The sequence below is a fragment of the Symphalangus syndactylus genome, chromosome 4, assembly GCF_028878055.3.
Source record: "Symphalangus syndactylus isolate Jambi chromosome 4, NHGRI_mSymSyn1-v2.1_pri, whole genome shotgun sequence".
Classification (NCBI taxonomy): domain Eukaryota; kingdom Metazoa; phylum Chordata; class Mammalia; order Primates; family Hylobatidae; genus Symphalangus; species Symphalangus syndactylus.
Genome location: NC_072426.2, coordinates 150531581 through 150551104, shown reverse-complemented (window position 1 = coordinate 150551104; position 19524 = coordinate 150531581). Strand labels below are relative to the sequence as shown.

Below are 19524 nucleotides of genomic sequence, written 5' to 3'. Positions count from 1 at the left end.
AACAAAGTTGCAAAGAAATTCAAGGGAGAAAGGATAATCTTGTCAACAATAGTGCTGGAAAATACACATGCAACAAGACAAAGTTCAACTCCTGCCTTGTACCATATACAAAAAAGAATTCAAAATAGAACATAATCCTAAACAGAAGAGCTAAGTCAGTAAAACTTCCAGAAGAAAACAATGAAATGTTGATTAATTTGCATTAGGCAGGTATTTTTTAGACTGGTCACAAAAACTATGAATGAACCACGAAAAAAAATTTGATAAATTAGGTTTCATCAAACTTAAAAGTTTTTAATCTTCAAGAGACATGGTTAAGAAAATGAAGAGAAAAGCCACAGATTAGGAGAAAATACTTGCAAAACATGTATCTGATAAATGGCTTACATCTAGAATATGTATAGAATACTATAACTCAATAATACAAAAATATATCCAATAAAAAAGGAAAAAATTAATAGACACATCACCCTATAAAATATACAAACAGAAAATAAGCACATTGCACCAGATATCATTAGTTAGTAGGGAGAAGAAAATTAAAATCATAATGAGATACACTGTACACCTATTAGAATAGCTAAAATTAAAACGACTGACAATACCAGGTGCCGGCAAAGCTGCTGAGTAACTGAAATTCTCATACTCTGCTGGTAAGAATGTAAAATGGTACCACCACTTTTAAGAACAGTTTGGCAATTCCTCTTAAAGTCAAACATATGCTTACCAAATGACTTAGAAATTCTAATCCAATGTATTTATCCAAGAGAAATGAAAATATATGTCCACACATGTATGTCATATGCATGTGAATATGCATAGCAATTTTATTCATAATATTAAAAACACGAAACAATCCAAATGTCCATCATCTGATGAATGAGTTAACAAAATATGGTACATTCATACAATGGGAGACTACTTAGTAAAAGAAAAGAAAGTACCACTGATACTTCAAACAATATGAATGAATCTTAAAGTATTATATAGAGAAAAAGTACACTTCTATTTCTCCTAACATGTTATATGACAGTACAGAAACTATGTTGAAGCTGTAAAACTCTTTTATAAGTAATATATGATGGATTCAATAAAGACATTTCAGCAAACTAAAAAGAATCATTATATTATCTCTTGCATAACTGTTTTAAGGTTCATACTTAAACCCCAATAAATTATAAAATCAATCATGTATAAGGCATTTCTAAAATGGCAAAGCCTCCAAAATATCTCAGATATAGTTTCTGGTCTCTGAGCACATGTAACTGCAAAAGCCAGAGTCATGTAAATCACAAACTGAAACAGCAAAGGGTCTTGGAAAAATATATTTCTTTATCTATCTTTTAAATTTTAGTCCAAAATGCAACAGCTATGTCCATTTTGATTAAAATGATAGCTTAAGTGTGAGTGCAGCTGGATGAACATGCATATAAATATCTGCACACACTATACTGGCAATGTGGCAATGTATGCATCCAAAGTTAATGAAGATTATATCTGGTAGTGGGATTGAGAATGTATTACCCTACACTTATTTTCATTATTTTTCAGTTTTCTCTACTGAGTACTTGTTACATTTATAGCAAAAACTTCAAGTGACGTTTGTGTTATTTTAGTTGAAGAGTTCCTGGAAAGTGTTCAGAAGTTGTACAGGTATTAATCACACATAACACCACAATAGTGCTCCTAAAATAAATGTATATCAAATAATTTTTAGTATTCCTTGGCACTATCAGGAGCACTTGAATATATCACTTAGTAGGTAGAGAAGTAATCACTCTCCAATTTGTATCTTTCTGATGTGTGGATTTTTACAGGGCAGATTCTTTTAAAGGGCTATGCTTGTATTCTACTTTCATTAACAAATGAATCCCAGGAGATTGAACAGATGAATCCCAGGAGATTCATGGCCCAACCTGTGAGATGCACATACTTTTATGACTAAACTTTGCGGGCAATTTTGCTTGTGAAAAGTTGGGTATCAAGGGAAAACTGTGAGCAACCTTTAAACATGTTCCCTGCTATATGCTCTATCAAATGCAGACGAGCCAGGTGGGTGGGAGGCAGAAGTCAAAAATGAAGACTACATTTCTATTGCAGGTGCACAGACCTGCAGCCTCACAAAAAGATCACATTTCTTTGAGAGAGTTATCCATTCCTCTAAGAAGCACAGGTTGGAAGTACATTTTTTGAACTCCTGTTACATTGTGAAAGGGGAGCAAATGATTTTAGGTTCAGATTCCAACAGCAGATCTGCCATTGACCTTGAATTGTTACGTCCAATAGTTGTTACGGCTGCAGGAAATTGAAAGGAAGCAAGCCACTGCATTTTTCCCACCCATATACTGACATAGGTACTCTCCAGGGAGGGCACTAGTTCAGTGAGTTTGAAGAAGTGATTGTCCTTGTTTAGAACTTCATGGAACACTTACTGACAGCCCTGTGCTGAGAAATGACATCCCCCTTATCAGTCTGGTGGAGAGCACTTGATAAAAACCCCCTCTCATCTTACAGAAATAAATCTGTACCTAACACCAGAGAATCAATAACATATCAATGTTTTCAACTATCGTGCATAGATCCCATTGTGTACTACTCTATCTAGAGCTACGAGTTTTCAATCACATCAATCTACTACAGCAGCAATGTAACCTGCAATATATCATTACTGCATGAACAACTCGGCATATGCTGATGTTATCAATTCCAGACTAAGAAAAACCATGAAGTGACAATGTTGTCCAAGGACAGCAGCTGCTGACAACGAAAAGAGAACGCCTCAAAGGAAAAGCAATTACATAAACCTTGGATTACTCTAAATATGTGGTAGATGAGATGCAATAAAGAACAATCATATAGTATCATCTCTTTGTGACAATTATTCACCTTTGGTTAGCACGGGGTCCAGGAACAGGTCTTTTCTTTTAAGAAAAAGGTGATAACTGTGGTCAGTATCTTTAAACAGCACTAAAACTGATTCGAGGAAGCAGTATCAATTTTTACAGTTGGCAAAAGCTTAGGCTAAACTCAGAAAAGACAGAATGAGATTGGGTAGACATATTAACTCAAAGGCCGCTTTCATTTTCCTGCAAAAATTAAATATGTGATCATGCATCACAATTACATATATTTTGACTTTTTTATCATTAAGTCAACAAAGGGAGTAGGTTGCTAGTCCTTCTCTGCCAGTATATTAGCCATGAATTTCCATGGGAACTGTGAAACAATGGAGAACCTGCTATTTCTCTGGAAAGTTTTTACATTCTCTAAGTAAATTTCCAAATTCCATTCAAGGCTTCAGAGAAAGCAGGAAGCCAGAAAAATATTTAAAAATCAAGTGATACATTTAAACCAAACTAGGGCCTGTCACAAATATAAAGTAACCGATGTCACTGAATACAATAAGCATTTGGTAAAAACAAGGAGAGATTTGTGGTATAGGGAGCTTGGGGACTAGCAAAACAGATGTATTGCTCTAATACATCTTGGGAAGCCCTGTAAAATGACTGTCTTCCAAGTAATGATGACATCAGAATTTATTCTTCTGCTGTTTATTGATTTCCATGATAGAATCACAACCTCTCATATTGGAGCCCTCTTAAAAACACAGTACTTCCTATACGATGAAATGTGACACCCGGCAAACTCCATCTAGCCTTCTACGCATCTTTAAACATAGAGAGATAAGATGTATCGTACAGGCTTATCTTACCGTAAAGCTTTTGGTCCAAAGTACATAAAGAGCTCCTTCCCCAAAGTTTCCACACCACTGTAAACATATCCATTAAACAGGCTCAAGACATTCTGGCTGGAATCATTATTATTCAGTGCAGCAGCCTAGTAGAAAATACATGTACACACATAAGCACACACACACAAACTCTAAGCAACATTATAATTTAATTCTTAAATGTGTTTATATTACTTCATGCCCAGGTGCATTCCAATCAGAAGAATAATCTCCAACAAGTTATGTAATGTAATCGGCTGTTTACATACATTTTGTCAAATTACTATGCAGTCATTTAAAGAGAGAGAGGCCAAAAAAATTAAGTGAAAAAAAGTAATTGGTAGACAATCAAAATAAAGTTTCTTCCAGGACCATATAGCTCTGTGCATACGAAAAGAAAGCACAGGAATACAACACGAATGTTTTAAAACTAAAAACTGGAATGTAGGTTCTTCCATTTCCAGAAGTATACAGCCAAGTTCCCTGAAAGAGTGGTCAGATAAAAACAGCTACAAATGACAGATGATAAAATATGAAAACAAAATATTTTTAACCGCACCGATGAACTTTTAAGCTAGTATGAAATAATAAAAGGTCAAAAACTAAAAGTGGGAGAGACCCCTGAGAAGTAGTAGGGAGAGCTGTGAAACCAGCATCTATCCTAAGGGCACTGATTGAAACTAAGGAATGAGAGCTTCAATTTTCGCATCTTGTGAGGGTGCAGGAGATCAGAGATAAAAACCTGGGGCCCCCTGAGTGAGGGAATCTAATTTGAGACCTGTCCTGTTCCAAGCACAATGTTAAGAATAAAGAAAAAATAAACTCATATTCTCCTTTCCCCCATCAGCCTTGCAAAACCAAACAATACATTGTTAGAATGACAACGTATAGGCGGAATCCTATAAGATATTCGAGGAAATTATAAACATGAATTAAATAGAAAACAAAAATATAAAATGTAGGTTCTTCTGTGGGAGAAGAAAAGAAAGGGAGTTTGGTTTAGAGTTTAGTAATGCCGTTTTTCTTAAACTGAGCATTATGTATACTGGTGTTTCTTATGTCATTATTTTTTATTATTTATATATGTTTTATAAACATTATTTAAACTCAAAATGTTATAAAAAATGTAAAACTTAAGACATGCATAATTATTATACAAGATAAAATAGAGTACACAGAAGTACATCTACATATTAACTCAGTCTAAGGTAATATCCTCATTTACCTCTAACTTCTTTAGTGTTTTTCTCAAGTGGGCCTAAGGATCCTCAGAAGATTCTGAATGAAACCTTGGTGGGCACTGGGAGTGGGGAAATGTCAAGATATAATTATAAAACAGCTTTAGATACAGAGTCTAGAAACAAGTCACAATTTTTCCTCAATTTAGAGTGAAATGATATTGTTCAGTGATTCTCAAACTTTTGGTTTTATAGAAATTTGTCATTCTAAATGCTTAAGATGGCATGTCCTCTCTATTCTTTATTTCACTAAATTGGTCTTTGTTAAGATACAATCACAGTACTTAGCTCAAAGAGAGATAACAGGGAGATAAAGCAAAAAAAAAAAAAAAGAGACAAGACACGATTCTTCCACTAAACCCATTCAAGGTTGAAATAGCTACAGTCAATGCCAGAATTTTCCAAACTTCTAAAGTTCAGGCAACTGGCTTTATATATCCCTCCTTTGTTTAAGAACTGGAGAATCAATCATTGGCTTAGAATGACAGGTAAATTAAATGCACAGGAGTAATTAAAAATGACAGCAGGCCGGGCGCGGTGGCTCACGCCTGTAATCCCAGCACTTTGGGAGGCCAAGGCGGGTGGATCATGAGGTCAGGAGATCGAGACCACGGTGAAACCCCGTCTCTACTAAAAATACAAAAAAATTAGCCGGGTATGGTGGCGGGCGCCTGTAGTCCCAGCTACTCGGAGAGGCTGAGGCAGGAGAATGGCGTGAACCCAGGAGGGGGAGCTTGCAGTGAGCCGAGATTGCGCCACTGCACTCCAGCCTGGGAGACACAGCGAGACTCCGTCTCAAAAAAAAAAAGACAGCAGTCACTTCCTGTTCTGCACAAATCACAAAAAAAGAACCTGTTGGAGACTGTAGGTATATGCCACCATGTCCTCAAAGCTCAGTCTTTGGTTGCCCTTTCTGGGATGAACTCTAGTACCTATCAATAATTATCAAGCACTGGGAAGGCAGGCTTGAGTACTCAGTGAGGAAAAAACACATTTGCCTTGTTTTTATATAAGTCAATCTTTTAGAGCCCTGAATTGAGAAACACCAAGAATCTTGATGCTTTTCTCCCTAACAAGAGACTTTAAGTCACTTAAATACACTTCAGGCCAAGTATAGATTACAACAGTGGGTTTTAAGGTAGGTTTCCATGACAACCAATCAGTATGTAAAAAGTTCTTATAAACTTGCCAGGACACTTTTAAGATGATGATATACAAAGCAGATATAGATCTTTGTCTCAATATAGATTAGGTTGTACATTTTCAGGATCTCAGATTTAAGTTCTTATTAACATTTTAAACGCTCATTTATAAGTCAATGGTCAGAGCCTTGTTTCCCCACCACTCCAATGTCAACAATCTCTTATCTTTTTCCAATATTCTTTACTAGCAACTTGTTTTAGCCATACCCTGTGAAATCTTCTAGCTTTTCTTAGAGCTCCCAGCAGAGGCCAGGTGATGAATGTTACCCCATTTTACACACACAAACACACACACACACACACACACACACACACACACACACCCTTGTCTCTCTCTCATATATAGTAGCGCTCCCTGCTTCCTCGGTAGGAAAGAATTTGCTACTACTGCCACTCCTGTGCTTTAATCTCCTTTACCCCTTTAAGTTTTATAAGTTACATCTGATGCAAAGGCATGAGAATGATACATTAGACTTTGGGGACTTGGGGGGAGGGACGGAGGGGCGTGAGGGATAGAAGACTACACATTGGGTATAGTGTGCATTGCCCGGGTGATGGGTGCACCAAAATCTCAGAAATCACCACTAAAGAACTTATCCATGTAACCAGACAGCACCTGTTCCCCCAAAAGCCTACTGTAATTAAAAATAAGAAATTTAAAAAAGTTAAAGCTGAAACTCAACATCTATCATTAGATAGACGAAATTCTGTGTCAGCTGCCACATCACTGTTTCTCACTGCACCTGACTGGCTCTCTTCCCTTCTTCCAAGATGGGAAACCATCTGACTGGCCTGCACTCACTACTTGTCTTCTCCCTACCTGGACCTTCATTCTTCTACTTAGTTCTGACTTTACCAGGTTTTATAATGGCTACTAGCAAAGAGACAGAGAAGCAACCTTGAAACAGACAGTGCTGTCACAACACCTAATAAGATAGTACATGAGTCCCAAATGTCTCATGTGAAGTCTGCTCACATCACCAAGTTAACAGCTTTGACAAGAACTTACACCATTTATTTAAAAACTCCAAAAGCCAACACCTGTAACAGTTCATGTTATTCACTTGGCTTTGTCTACAACAAAAGTGGCACATGACATCTGGAAAGATGATCCTCCTCCCCATTAAAAATGGCTGTTTACCTGGATAAACTCATTTTAGAAAAGCTTACTGACCCTCCACTATGTGTCAGGCCTTGTTCTAGATGCTCGGGATGCATCCATAAATAAAACAACTAAAACCAGCTGCCCTCATGGAGTTTATGTTCTAGCAAGGAAAAAGAGTAGGCAATAAACACAGTAACACAGTATGTTAGAACATTCGGGAAAGAGATGGAGATGAAAAGGAGAGATCAAGATTGGGGGAGGGTGCAACAGGTTGCAATTTTAAAGGAGCAGTCATAATTTCGTCAAGGAATTGAAATGTGGGCAAGTTTTAAATAAGTGAGCCATGATCCAGGCAAAAGGAATGACAAAGCAAAGGCCCTGCTATGCCACGCCCAGAGAACAAGAGGAAGAGTAGTAGATAGATTTTCTGATTTTACTCTATCAGTTCTGAAAACTCTGCCAATTTCCTGGGGAAGTTTTCTACTCCATGAAGACAACTGCCCCATTATCAAAACGCCCAAATCTAATTCAGCAGTACTGCCCCATTGAGTTTTGTTGTAATTGGCAAACCAAAATACTTACAAAAATAATAAGTGTAAAATTTTTTGTACCATTTAACCTCAAACCACCATATGACATACATTTCAGGTGAGATCAACTGAAAAAACAAACAGGAAAAAACTGACAAAAGTAAGGGTTCTTAATGGAAACCTCAATTTCTTTTTACCCCAATATTAAAATGCTTAGGACTCCTAATAATATTTATTAGGAAGAAACTCAAAACTAGCCAACCTGATTTCTACCAGAGATTTTCCCCCAGGGAACTCCTATGCGGTAAATGAGCCTATAAGATCCTGCCTCAAGATTCTATAGAACCTACACTGTGGGGAATATGGTTCCATGTACAATTTATGAAAAGAACGGCTGAAACATCCCTCATAACCAATGCTGAGGGATAGGCTTTTTTCAAAAAAGTTTTTATTATTTCCAGGATTTATGCCTCAAGGCATCAGAGGTTATCCTGGAACAGACATCTATATCTGCAAATCTACTGTCATCTATCAGAGATTTTAGCAAGTTCTAACCATGGTGGCCAGGCATGGTGGCTCATGCCTGTAATTCCAGCACTTTGGGAGGTCGAGGCAGGCGGATCACCTGAGGTCAGGAGTTTGAGACCAGACTGACCAACGTGATGAAAACTCTACTAAAAACACAAAAATTAACTGGGTCTGGTGGTGCATGCCTGTAATCCCAGCTATTTGGGAGGCTGAGGCAGGAGAATCGCTTGAACCCAGGAGGTGGAGGCTGCAGTGAGCTGATCTCTCAACAGCACTGCAGCCTGGGTGACAGAGCAAGACTCCATCTCAAAAAAAAAAAAAAAAAAAAAAAAAAGAAAGTTCTAACTGTGGAAAATGATGTGGCCATTTAGCAAAACAAAGTTTTGGTGGCTAGTGCTTCAAACCTTATGGTTACCGTGCCACTTATTAACAAGAAAAAAGGTAATATGTTCCCTTGTAAATAAATTCTGTTGTGAAAGGAAAAGGAGTCAAAAATGCAAAGTCCCCAATATACTTAAAATGCATGAGACCATTATATATCTTCACATGGCTGTCAATGGACATTGAAATACATTGTCCTAGCTGACAGAGCCTCAAAGAGAACCTCCAACTAAAGTCTTAAAGGTGTAATACATGTCTTATTTGCTCTACTGGTGTTTTACCCTATTCTCTGCAATTAAAAACAACATACAATATGATCTTTAAAAAATGAAAACTCTGAAATTACCAATGTTGAAAAAAAGATGTTTATCGCCTGATGAATGTTAATATTGTAACATACATGTTGACAGAAAAGCAAGTAAAGGAATTCACAGGTAAATATTAACTTATAGAAAAACATTAACCTAAAAATATCAAATGACTTCAGTGAAGCAGAAACTATTCTAGCTACAGATGCTATATGACCTTGGCTTGAATATGTTTAAGAATTCCTTTTTTAATACCCCATGGTATTTGGGTATTAAAATAAAACGTTAGTAAAACCTCTTCCGTGCTCACATATATAGTTTGTAATTCTCTCTGGGCCTAGGGTTTCCCCGCCTGGACAGTAGGATAATCTTGAGGCTTTCTACCTGCCAAATTTCGCACAGTATTTTCTAAACCACTGTCATAGTACTTACTATACTGACTTATTATTTGTCTGTGACTTGCATTTCTCCCCTTTAGCTCTGAAAACCAAGTGTGGCTTTAAAATATACATTCACTGCTTCCCCTCCCACCATCCCCATCCTGCTTGACTTTTCCCAAGATATCTTGGCAAAATCTTCTACTCTACCATCTACCTAATCTCCTTTTAAAATTCATTAACATCCCAATATCTTATTTTCTAATTACCTGTCATGGAGTGAGATTTAAACATAGGAGGACCAAATTCTCATGACTACTAAAAGCTACAATGGAAGTAAAATACTCTACTTACCAAAATTTCCCATAAAATTAAATGAACCATATGGGAAGGTTTAGGGAGGAGTTCCTCTGTGTTTGGCAACCAGTCCTAGAATGCCTGGTTTTTATTTGACATGTTTACTTAGCATTTAAATTGTTGCTCTAAAAAGATCTAATCCAATACAGTAGTTCTCCCTTATCCAAGGTTTCACTTTCTGTAGTTTCAGTTACTCGTGGTACAGTACCATAAGATATTTTAAGACAGAGAGAGATACCACATTAACTTTTATTACAGTATAATGTTATAACTGTTCTATTATTAGTTATTGCTATTAATCTCCTACTGTACCTAATTTATAAATTAAACTTTTTTCCTATACATACAACTATAGGTTGTATGTATAGGAAAAAAGATAGCATATACAGGGTTTGATACTATCCATGGTTTCTGGCATTCACTGGGTGTCTTCGAATGCACCTTCTGTGGATAGGTGGTACTACTGTGCTTAATTTTGGTTTTGAAATGACACATCAAGATTTTTTTATTCAGTTGTCTATCATGCAGATGGTTAACCCAAGTCAGCGGATTCCTGGTACTCTATCATTTCTAAAATAATCAGCTCTGGATAATATACTTGGGATAAAATAAAATTTTCAACTTACGATTGGCCATTGCAAGCACCTGCATATATCTTTCACTGTTCTTTTAAAACTCCATCTTAAGGCAAAATTCTGGTATACCGGTAATGGTTTGCTCTACTTGTTTTAAGAGCTATTGTGTACAAACTGGGCAAGGCTTTTGCAATAAACCTAAGATTTATAAGATATTCACTTGTCCTACCATAGAATCTAGGGTTATCACTTCTCTCTACAAGCTTTTGCTGCCCAAATTCAAAAACTAATTTCCATAAGCCTGTTATCTTTGCTATGACTATACACAATTGTCCAATATACACTTGACTTTCTCATGTTGACCCTTATAATCCATTACTGTATTATTTGAACATTTCATCCTTTTTATTTTTTTCTGAAATAAAGATGAAAATCTCCTTTGACACAATTTTAAGTATGATTGAGAAGGGTTCACCTTCCTATTTTCAAGTGGCTTAATAATGTGAAATCTTCAAAACAACATATATTTTCAGAGACAGCACATGATTTATTCTGCTGATTATCATTTATCCTGCCTATCCATGGGTAGACAAGGAAGATAAACTTTTCAGAGCAGAATAAGACTTTTCCATAAATAAATGTTTCAACTCTAGTGCAGTTAAGTATTTTCCCTATAGAGAAGAAAATACCATATTTACTTTCATACTCTCTCCTCTTTTCCTCACACACTTTTCCCCCCAATACAACACTTTTTTTTTTTTTTTGAGACGGAGTCTCGCTCTGTTGCTCAGGCTGGAGTGCAGTGGCGCGATCTCGGCTCACTGCAAGCTCCACCTCCTGGGTTCACACCATTCTCCTGCCTCAGTCTCCCGAGTAGCTGGGACTACAGGCGCCCACCACCATGCCCGGCTAATTTTTTGTATTTTTAGTAGATACGGGGTTTCACCGTGTTAGCCAGGATGGTCTCAATCTCCTGACTTCGTGATCCGCCTGCCTGGGCTTCCCAAGGCGTAAACCTCTGAGCCCAGCCTACAACACTTTTTAATCAGAGATCACTTATATACCAATCGAAGTCATCAAAGAATATAATTCTAAAGTGATTTCTAAACACTGAAATAGAGGTCTTCAGGCCCATTCATCAAAAACATATTCTACAATTTTCTAAGTGCAAGACCTTCAAGCACTTACTCAGAGACTAAAGACTTTGTACCTTATCTGAAGGCACCAAATGATTACAAACCCTTCATAAAAATAGGGTGTTCCTCAGATAAATGGGTCTGGTGAGAAAGCTCTGATCCAGAAGAAAAAGGAACAATTCCCAGGGTGTTTATTTTGCTAGGCACTAAGCTAAGAATTTTATATGCTGCTTAATTTAATCCTGACCAAATAAGCTAAGATGTGACAATAAGCATCCCCAGACGAGGAAGCAACAAAGAAATGGGAATTCAAAATCAAGATGATCAGATGTTCTTTTCTCTACAGCATACCGAATATGTTCATCTTGGATAAAAAGTTACAATGGCCATGGAAAATCACCTCCCCTTTTTCCTCCTTTATAAGAATGTTTCTGTTCTCTGTTATCCCTTGTTTCATGATTCCATAGGATTCTGGATACCGATAATAATGATCTTGAGTCATTAAGGAGAAATCATTATCAGTATCCATTTAAGAAGGTAAGGAAGTATATAATGCATGTTCTCTAAATTATGTAGAAATCCCCTTCAGATGCTTAAAGAAATGAGCCTCATTTTGCTGGAAAATGAATCTCTGTAGATTAGCTCATTTCTTTAAATAATGGCAATAAAATGAGCCACGATTTTTTTTCCCCACTTTTAAGAAGGAAAATTTACTACATGGTTTATATTCTGGTAGTAGGAATTTCATATAACATGCATAACAAAATATACACATTCTCATAGTGAAAGATTCCAAATGGAATGTATTTCTAAATCTTTAATCATTTTGCACTATTCAAAACCTTGCTCTTCTCCATCCATTCAACTTTTATTAAATGTCTCCTCAGTTCCTGACACTGTGAAGCATATATAAAGATAAATAGCTGGCATATTAAATACATGTATCAAATTTTAAGGAGTGATGGAAATAATCAGACCATGTTTCAAATAAAATGCTTATAAACTGTTTCATATCCTGTTTTGTGAGATTGAAAACACATGCAGATTAAATATGATTTCACTAAAATATTGTATCCATCCAACAATTAAAATCAAAGGATTGACTCTTCAAAGCTCATTAACCAGATATGTTCATTTATATTCCAATATTGTTTCTTACTATAAGTTTCCACAATCTCCAGCAGAGTTTTATGCAATTTGCTTACACTGTTGCACAATTTTATGCTGACAAGACAGTGGATCACAACTCAGAAAAATAATATAGTACATCCATGACTAGCAGATGCTGGGATCGTCTATGGCTAGGTTTTCTCAAAATGAGGATCAGTTGTCACAGGGAGACATGCATTCAAGTGTGTTCTCTATAAACTTTATACTGGAACAAAGAGGAATGCTATATGACAGAGTAACAGTTCATTATGGCAATAGCTACTGAAGTAGTGTTTTTTGGTTTGTTTTTTGGTATGATTATCTGAGGTTTAAACATTTTATTTTGAATGCCCATTAAATATTTCTTTAGCTCTCGGCCGGGCGCGGTGGCTCACGCTTGTAATCCCAGCACTTTGGGAGGCCGAGGCGGGCGGATCACGAGGTCAGGAGATCGAGACCACGGTGAAACCCCGTCTCTACTAAAAATACAAAAAAATTAGCCGGGCGTGGTGGCAGGCACCTGTAGTCCCAGCTACTCGGAGAGGCTGAGGCAGGAGAATGGCGTGAACCCAGGAGGCGGAGCTTGCAGTGAGCCAAGATTGTGCCACTGCACTCCAGCCTGGGCGACAGAGCGAGACTCCGTCTCAAAAAAAAAAAAAAAAAAAAAAAAAAAAAATATTTCTTTAGCTCTCATTAGTAACTTTTTCCATGTTTACTGCACTGTAAAGAATGCAGTATGCAGTTATTAAATTATTTTTAAATGCTGCCTTGTGAAAACTAATCATTTCAAGCCAGTAGCAGAAACATTTAAATAGCTTTAACTCTTTGGCATAAATGCCTAGGAGACATGGGATCATCTGTTACAGTAATGATCTTGCCAGAGGTTTGTGACAACCTACCATGTTTTAATGAAATTTACTGTGGATCCCTCTAAAATGCAAAAGACTCTTCATGTTTACAAAAGGTTATGTTTTTTTTTTTTTCAGATCAAAGGCCCAGAAAATGAAGCCATAGTAAATTATTTAGAAGTTTACCAACAGCCTCAAAGTATGTATTCCTTCCATATTGATTTTAAAATCCAGTGTCCACAGAACCAGATTCCTGATCCTAACCACAAAGACCTATTCCAATTTTTAACGCCTCTTTCTATCAAGGTATCAAAAATAATACCTTTAAATGCCAGGCTTTTTATGTGTGGGGTATAACTTACTGAATATTGCTGCCAAGTGATGTTAATAATTGCCTAACCATTACTGAAGCATTTGTATTATATTATCAGGCTGCACTCTTTTGTGCAATCCAAACATGGCCATAGAAGCTGTTAGAAGAGAATTATCAGAATAGATATAAGAGAATTGACTCAACTGAACAAAACTAAAAATGGTGGTAGACACAGCCAAAAATCCAAGGTTGCACTTTTCTATTTAATAAATAACCACTACTACATACTGAGCATTATGGTGTTCCTACCACTGTATGCTAAAAAAGCAATAAAGATCCTACTGAATCTTTTATGGCTGAGAGGAGCTATGGCATGGTTAAGATGGTAGGCTTTGGAGTTTTAAAGAAAAATCAAACCCTGGTTTAGCCCCTTACTAGCCATGTGATCTTGGGCAACCTTATTTAAACTCACTCTGAGCCTCATATGCCTCATCTGTAGAATCAGGTTAATCCTTTATCATAGGGTTATCCTTTTTCATGACTGAATGAAATGTAAAAGCATCTCATGCCTTACCATCAGAGATAATCACAACAATACTTAAAAGGAAATGTTTAAGCTATTTTTCCTAAATACCAATGAGGTGATATTTATTTAAAACATTAGGTCAGACTCTCACAGCAGAAAGCACATCCTACTCATCTTTGTATCCGCAGGAGCTAGCACAAAACCTAACACAAAATACGTTGTGGTTGAGTGATGTAAATGATGATATCCCTAAGTATATTCATGTCATATCCATTGCTTAGCCCTCCCATCTTTAGTTCTAAAATAGTGATTCTCTTGTCTTCATCTCCACCACCAACACTTGACCCCAAATTTGTCACCTGGATTTCTGCAGTCGTCTCCTAAATGAGAGGGCAGTGTCTACTCTGGCTTTCTTTCAGTCTTTTCCTTTTCCAATCCCTGAGCTGCATAGCTTCTACTCACCCTGCAAACCTCAACTTTTTTTTTTTTTTTTTTTTTTTTTTGTGAGATAGAGTTTCGCTCTTGTTGCCCAGGCTGGAGTGCAATAACGCGATCTCAGCTCTCTGCAACCTCCACCTCCTGGGTTCAAGCGATTATCCTGACTCAGCCTCCCGAGTAGCTGGGATTACAGGCATGCACCACCATGCCTGGCTAATTTTTTATTTTTGTAGAGATGGAGTTTCTCCACATTGGTCAGGCTGGTCTTGAACTCCCAACCTCAGGTGATCTGCCCACCTCGGCCTCCCAAAGTGCTGGGATTACAGGCGTGAGCCACCACACCCGGCCCACACCTCAGCTTGGCTACTTCCCTGGGGAAGCCTTCCCTGATCTTCCTACAATTCCTTAAAGAACCATGTTATCTCTCCTTCACAGAACTTATTAATTTATATTTCTTTAGGCGATTATTTAATGAATGTCTTTCTATCTTCCCAACTAAAGTATAGGCTCCAAAAGAGGAAGTATTTGTTTTTGCTCCCTAGATGCCTTGAGTATTCAAAATTTTGTTGAATGAGTAATTTTCATAATTAATATTCTTAAGAAACCATCTAAAATCCATCTCTGTGGTACCCTGAAATGATTTTAGAAACACTATAACAATAATAAAAAAAATAGGTACAGAGTACTTACTAGCATATCAAATCAAAATAAACAAAACGGCAACTGGAAGGAGATGTAAAACTTATTCTTTTTTCCCAAGTTTGAAAATATATTTTCTTAGACTTAGAACCTCATTTCTTTCAAGTTGTAAGCATATGCTAATTTCATAGCAAGCAACTTTTTCTTCTAGGACCAAAGGCTGTGAGGAAGCTTTGCAGAAGAAATTGAAATACAGTACAATATTGCACGTAGGCATGAAATACAATCATCTACACATCTAAAGGGCTTTTAAAACACGATGCCTTAATCAGAATATTTTTAGTACAAGTTCTGGCCAAATGAATACCACATCGTCTGCAATGAATGCCTGAGTGGCAAGAAGCTGTGCTAGTCTACTTTAAAAAGAAATGAATTCACTTAAGGGAACCAGAACTGGGTTTCATTGCCCCTTAAATAGATGGCAAGATGAAGTTGAGTGAGAAGTTAGTGCTAAGTTTTCTACCTGTAGTTTTAGAATTATATACTAGTTGTGATATACTTACCAATTGCAGATTAGGCAAGCAAGCAAGTAGAATTTTATACTAAAAGCTTAAAATGGGACGAAAAAACATATCAGAGGTAGCAGAGATTTTATAACATCAACAGTAAAAAATGCAGCTGTAGACATGGGAAACCATGTGAGTATCATAAGGAAGTTAAGTAAGGTGACTCGGATAAAACACCTTCACTGGATTCCCCTAGGGCATCTTGCTCAGGCAGCTAGAGCCCAGAATGCTAGTCCTCCTCTCCTGCGCAGGCGCGCTAGGACCGACTTCTGCCTACAGTAAAGTGACGATAAACTTTGTGAAAGGTAGGACCCCAGGAAACCTGCGCCAGAGCAAAAAGATGACACTTTAAATCCTGGAACCCTGATGGGTTCTTTATTCCATTTCCCCCTGCTGACTGCATGGCCTGTTACAGGAGTAGCTCACCTGCGGGGAGACCACAGCTGTGGAGGCTGCGAGCCGCAAGACGCGGCCCTGCAGGCTCCGCAGAGCGCTTCCCCTCATGCCGGTCACCGCCTGGCCCGGAAGCACCCGCGCGCGAATCTTCTCTCCATTCAGAGTACAGCCTGGTCCTTCCACCATCTCTGTGGCCGGCACCGTGGCCCACTGGTTGCAGGGCCTGGTGAGAATACCGCCATGCAACTCAACCTCTGCGTAGGCACTGACTGCACGCAGAGGAAATTCAAATCTCGCGCGCGTCTGGCCCCGCCCAGGCCCCGCCCAAACAGCACCCTAGCTGTTGCGGGCGCTCCCTACGGCGCATGCGCTGTGGCTCACCCCCGCCCTAGGTCTTGCTGTGGGTTTATTAAGAAAAAACAAACGCGCATGGGGCGGGGGCGGAGGACGACTAACTAGGCTGAACTGTAAAAGCAGAAGAAATCGGGACTTGGAAAGCTCTGAATGTATTTATTTTCCTTGCGTTAAAGTTTTTCCCTTGTCTTTGAGCTACTTAGTATGCACACATTTTGTGTTCTGGTCCTCTTAATCTGTCCTTGTCTGTAACAGGACAGATATGTCACAGACAATCTTCTTTTTGGCTCTGTTTTTGGTATGCTGTATTTGGACGTGGGTGGGATAAGAGAAATGAAGAAGAGGGTTTTTGGAACAAACAGCAGAATATATTCTAGTGTCTATATTTGAAAACTCCATTATTAGATAGTTAAGTGAGCCCTACCTAAGTCCACGCATCCATTTTGTAAGGGGACGCCCCAAGATGAAAGCTATATAAAATTGCTTTGTTAAAGGTAGAGCTTTATATAAATTTGAGGGTAATGCGTAGCTTTTCAAATTTACCGACAACCCTAACCAAAGATTCACATCTACATATAAATCTATGAAGTTTATGACTCCATATAGTTTTGTAAATTATAAAGTGTATTCTTTTTTGAAAACTGAAATACAACACATTAAAACAGAATGTCAATTTCTAAGTGATTTCATAAGCATAGCACTGCACTGCAGTTAAACCAGGAGAGCATATACACAGGTGGTTGCTGACTTAGGATGGCTCAGCGTAACAGTGTTTTGACTGTATGATGGTTCAAAAGTGACACACACCCAGTAGAAACTGTACTTTGAGTACTCATACAGCCATTCTGTTTTTAATTTTCAGTACAGTAATCAATAAATTATTCAACACTTTATTATAAAATATGCTTTGTGTTAGGTGATTTTTCCCAACTATAGGCTAATGTAAGTGTTCTGAGCACATTTATGGAGGGCTTCATGAAGCTGTGATGTTTGGTAGGTTAGGTGTATTAAAGGCATTTTCGACTTACTGTATTTTCAGTTTACAACAGGTTTATCAGGACGTAACCCCATCGTAAGTTGAGGAGCATCTGTATACTAGAGACTTGAATTTGAATATACTGAAGACTTGACTTTGAAATTTTGAAAAGTATTAAATCTTTCTCTTTGCAGGGAGAGATTAGTGGTCAAAAGTTGGCTGGATCAATTTCAGGACTATTTGTACTTTACTCCCTTGTTCAATTCAATAATCTCTGTCCTTTGATGGAGAAAAGTCCTATATACCTTCTCCTCTTTCAGCGTTGTAGTAGTTATTTATTGTTACTTCATCAATTATCCCATTTGTTATTTCAAAGTTTCTGTGGGTCAGGAATTTGGCAATAGTCTAACTAGCCAGGGTCATCCTGGCTCAGCGTTTCTCCAGAGGTTACAGTTAAAATATTAGCCAGGGCTAAAGTGCCCTAAACGCTTTTTGTAGCTAAAAGATCCACTTCCGAGATGAGTCACTTGCATGGCTGTTGGCAGGAGGCCTCAGTTTCTCACCTCATGTGTCTCTATAGTGCGGCCCAGCTCTTCTAATGACATGGCAGCTGAGAGTGTGATCCAAGAGAGAAGTCAAAGAGAAAGGTGCAATGCCCTTTATTACTTAGTTGCCCTTTATTACCTAGTTTATTATGATAACTTACTCCTTATTCCATTCATTAGAAGCCAGTCATTAAATACAGTTCATACACAAGGGGAGAGGAATTAAGCTGTTGATTTGAAGGGAGGGATATCAACGAGCTTGTGGACAAATTTAAAAAATATCAACCTGTTTATTTATCTGATTCACCTCATTTCTCTTTAAGGTGTTGTGTACTGCGCACATTTGGGTCAAATACGATCTTTAATTAGTAAGAGTTGGGGACTAACACTGAAGGCATTAAGAGATTTCACTGGTGTGACTGAAAGGCCGAGTCAGATTTTGTTTTGTTTTATTGGCTGGAGTGCAGTGGCCTGACCTTGGCTCACTGCAACCTCCACCTCCTGGGTTCAAGCAATTCTCTTGCCTCAGCCTCCCAGGTAGCTGGGATTACAGGCACCTACCACCATGCCTGGCTAATTTTTGTATTTTTAGTAAAGATGGGGTTTCACCATGTTGGCCAGACTGGTCTTGAGCTCCTGACTTCAAGGGATCCACCCGCCTTACCTCCCAAAGTGCTGGGATTACAGGCATGAGCCACTGCAACCAGCCCAGATTTTGTTTATATGTGACTAGCCTCTGAGTCCTTTGGTATATCTCTTTGATCTCGCTTCTTACATCCAATCAAAAGCAAACTCGCATACACTGTGTATCTACATTGTCTGTAAAAAGAGCCCACAACACTGCAAGCAAGCCTACCCTAGTGCAGACCCTTGCTACGTTTCAGCTGGACTATGTCACGATCCTGCTAACTGCCATCCTCCTTGCATTTTGTCTTGTGCACTCTTACCAGAGGGACCTTCACAATTTCTTCTTAAGTACAAGTTACTAATTTTAGTAAATTTGCTGAATTTATTAAATCGTGCTATTTGATAACTATATATATATATGTCATTTATCTTTTCCAAAACTCACTTTCTTCATACGGACAATAAATAATACTTTTTCTATACACCCACATATGATTGCTTTAATTTCCATACACAACATAGCTTACGTGAAAGCACTTTGAAAACTATGAATACTCTACAAAATTAAGATAAATTGTACTTATTCCCAGAATATATTTTGTACCTTTTGTTTTTTGGCTTATGCTATTATTCTCACCTTGTTTTTTTTTCCAAGACAGAGTCTAGCTCTGTCTCCCAGG

At 37.9% G+C, this 19524-nt stretch overlaps 1 protein-coding gene across 2 annotated transcripts in view; it reads right to left on the bottom strand.

Annotated features, from left to right (window-relative positions):
* NEIL3 (nei like DNA glycosylase 3) overlaps nt 1-16711 on the bottom strand; it is a 58065-nt gene extending 41354 nt beyond the window's left edge. Inside the window, exons 1-2 of one of the 2 annotated variants that reach the window (XM_055276471.2) lie at nt 16373-16711; nt 3713-3837 (exon numbers count right to left, since the gene is read on the bottom strand). In XM_055276471.2, the coding sequence (XP_055132446.1) occupies nt 3713-3837; nt 16373-16528 (281 nt within the window). In that variant the 5' untranslated portion in view covers nt 16529-16711. The remainder of the gene's footprint in view (nt 1-3712; nt 3838-16372) is intronic. The other variant, XM_055276472.2, reaches the window with a different exon arrangement.
* Between the last annotated feature and the right edge of the window lie 2813 nt (nt 16712-19524).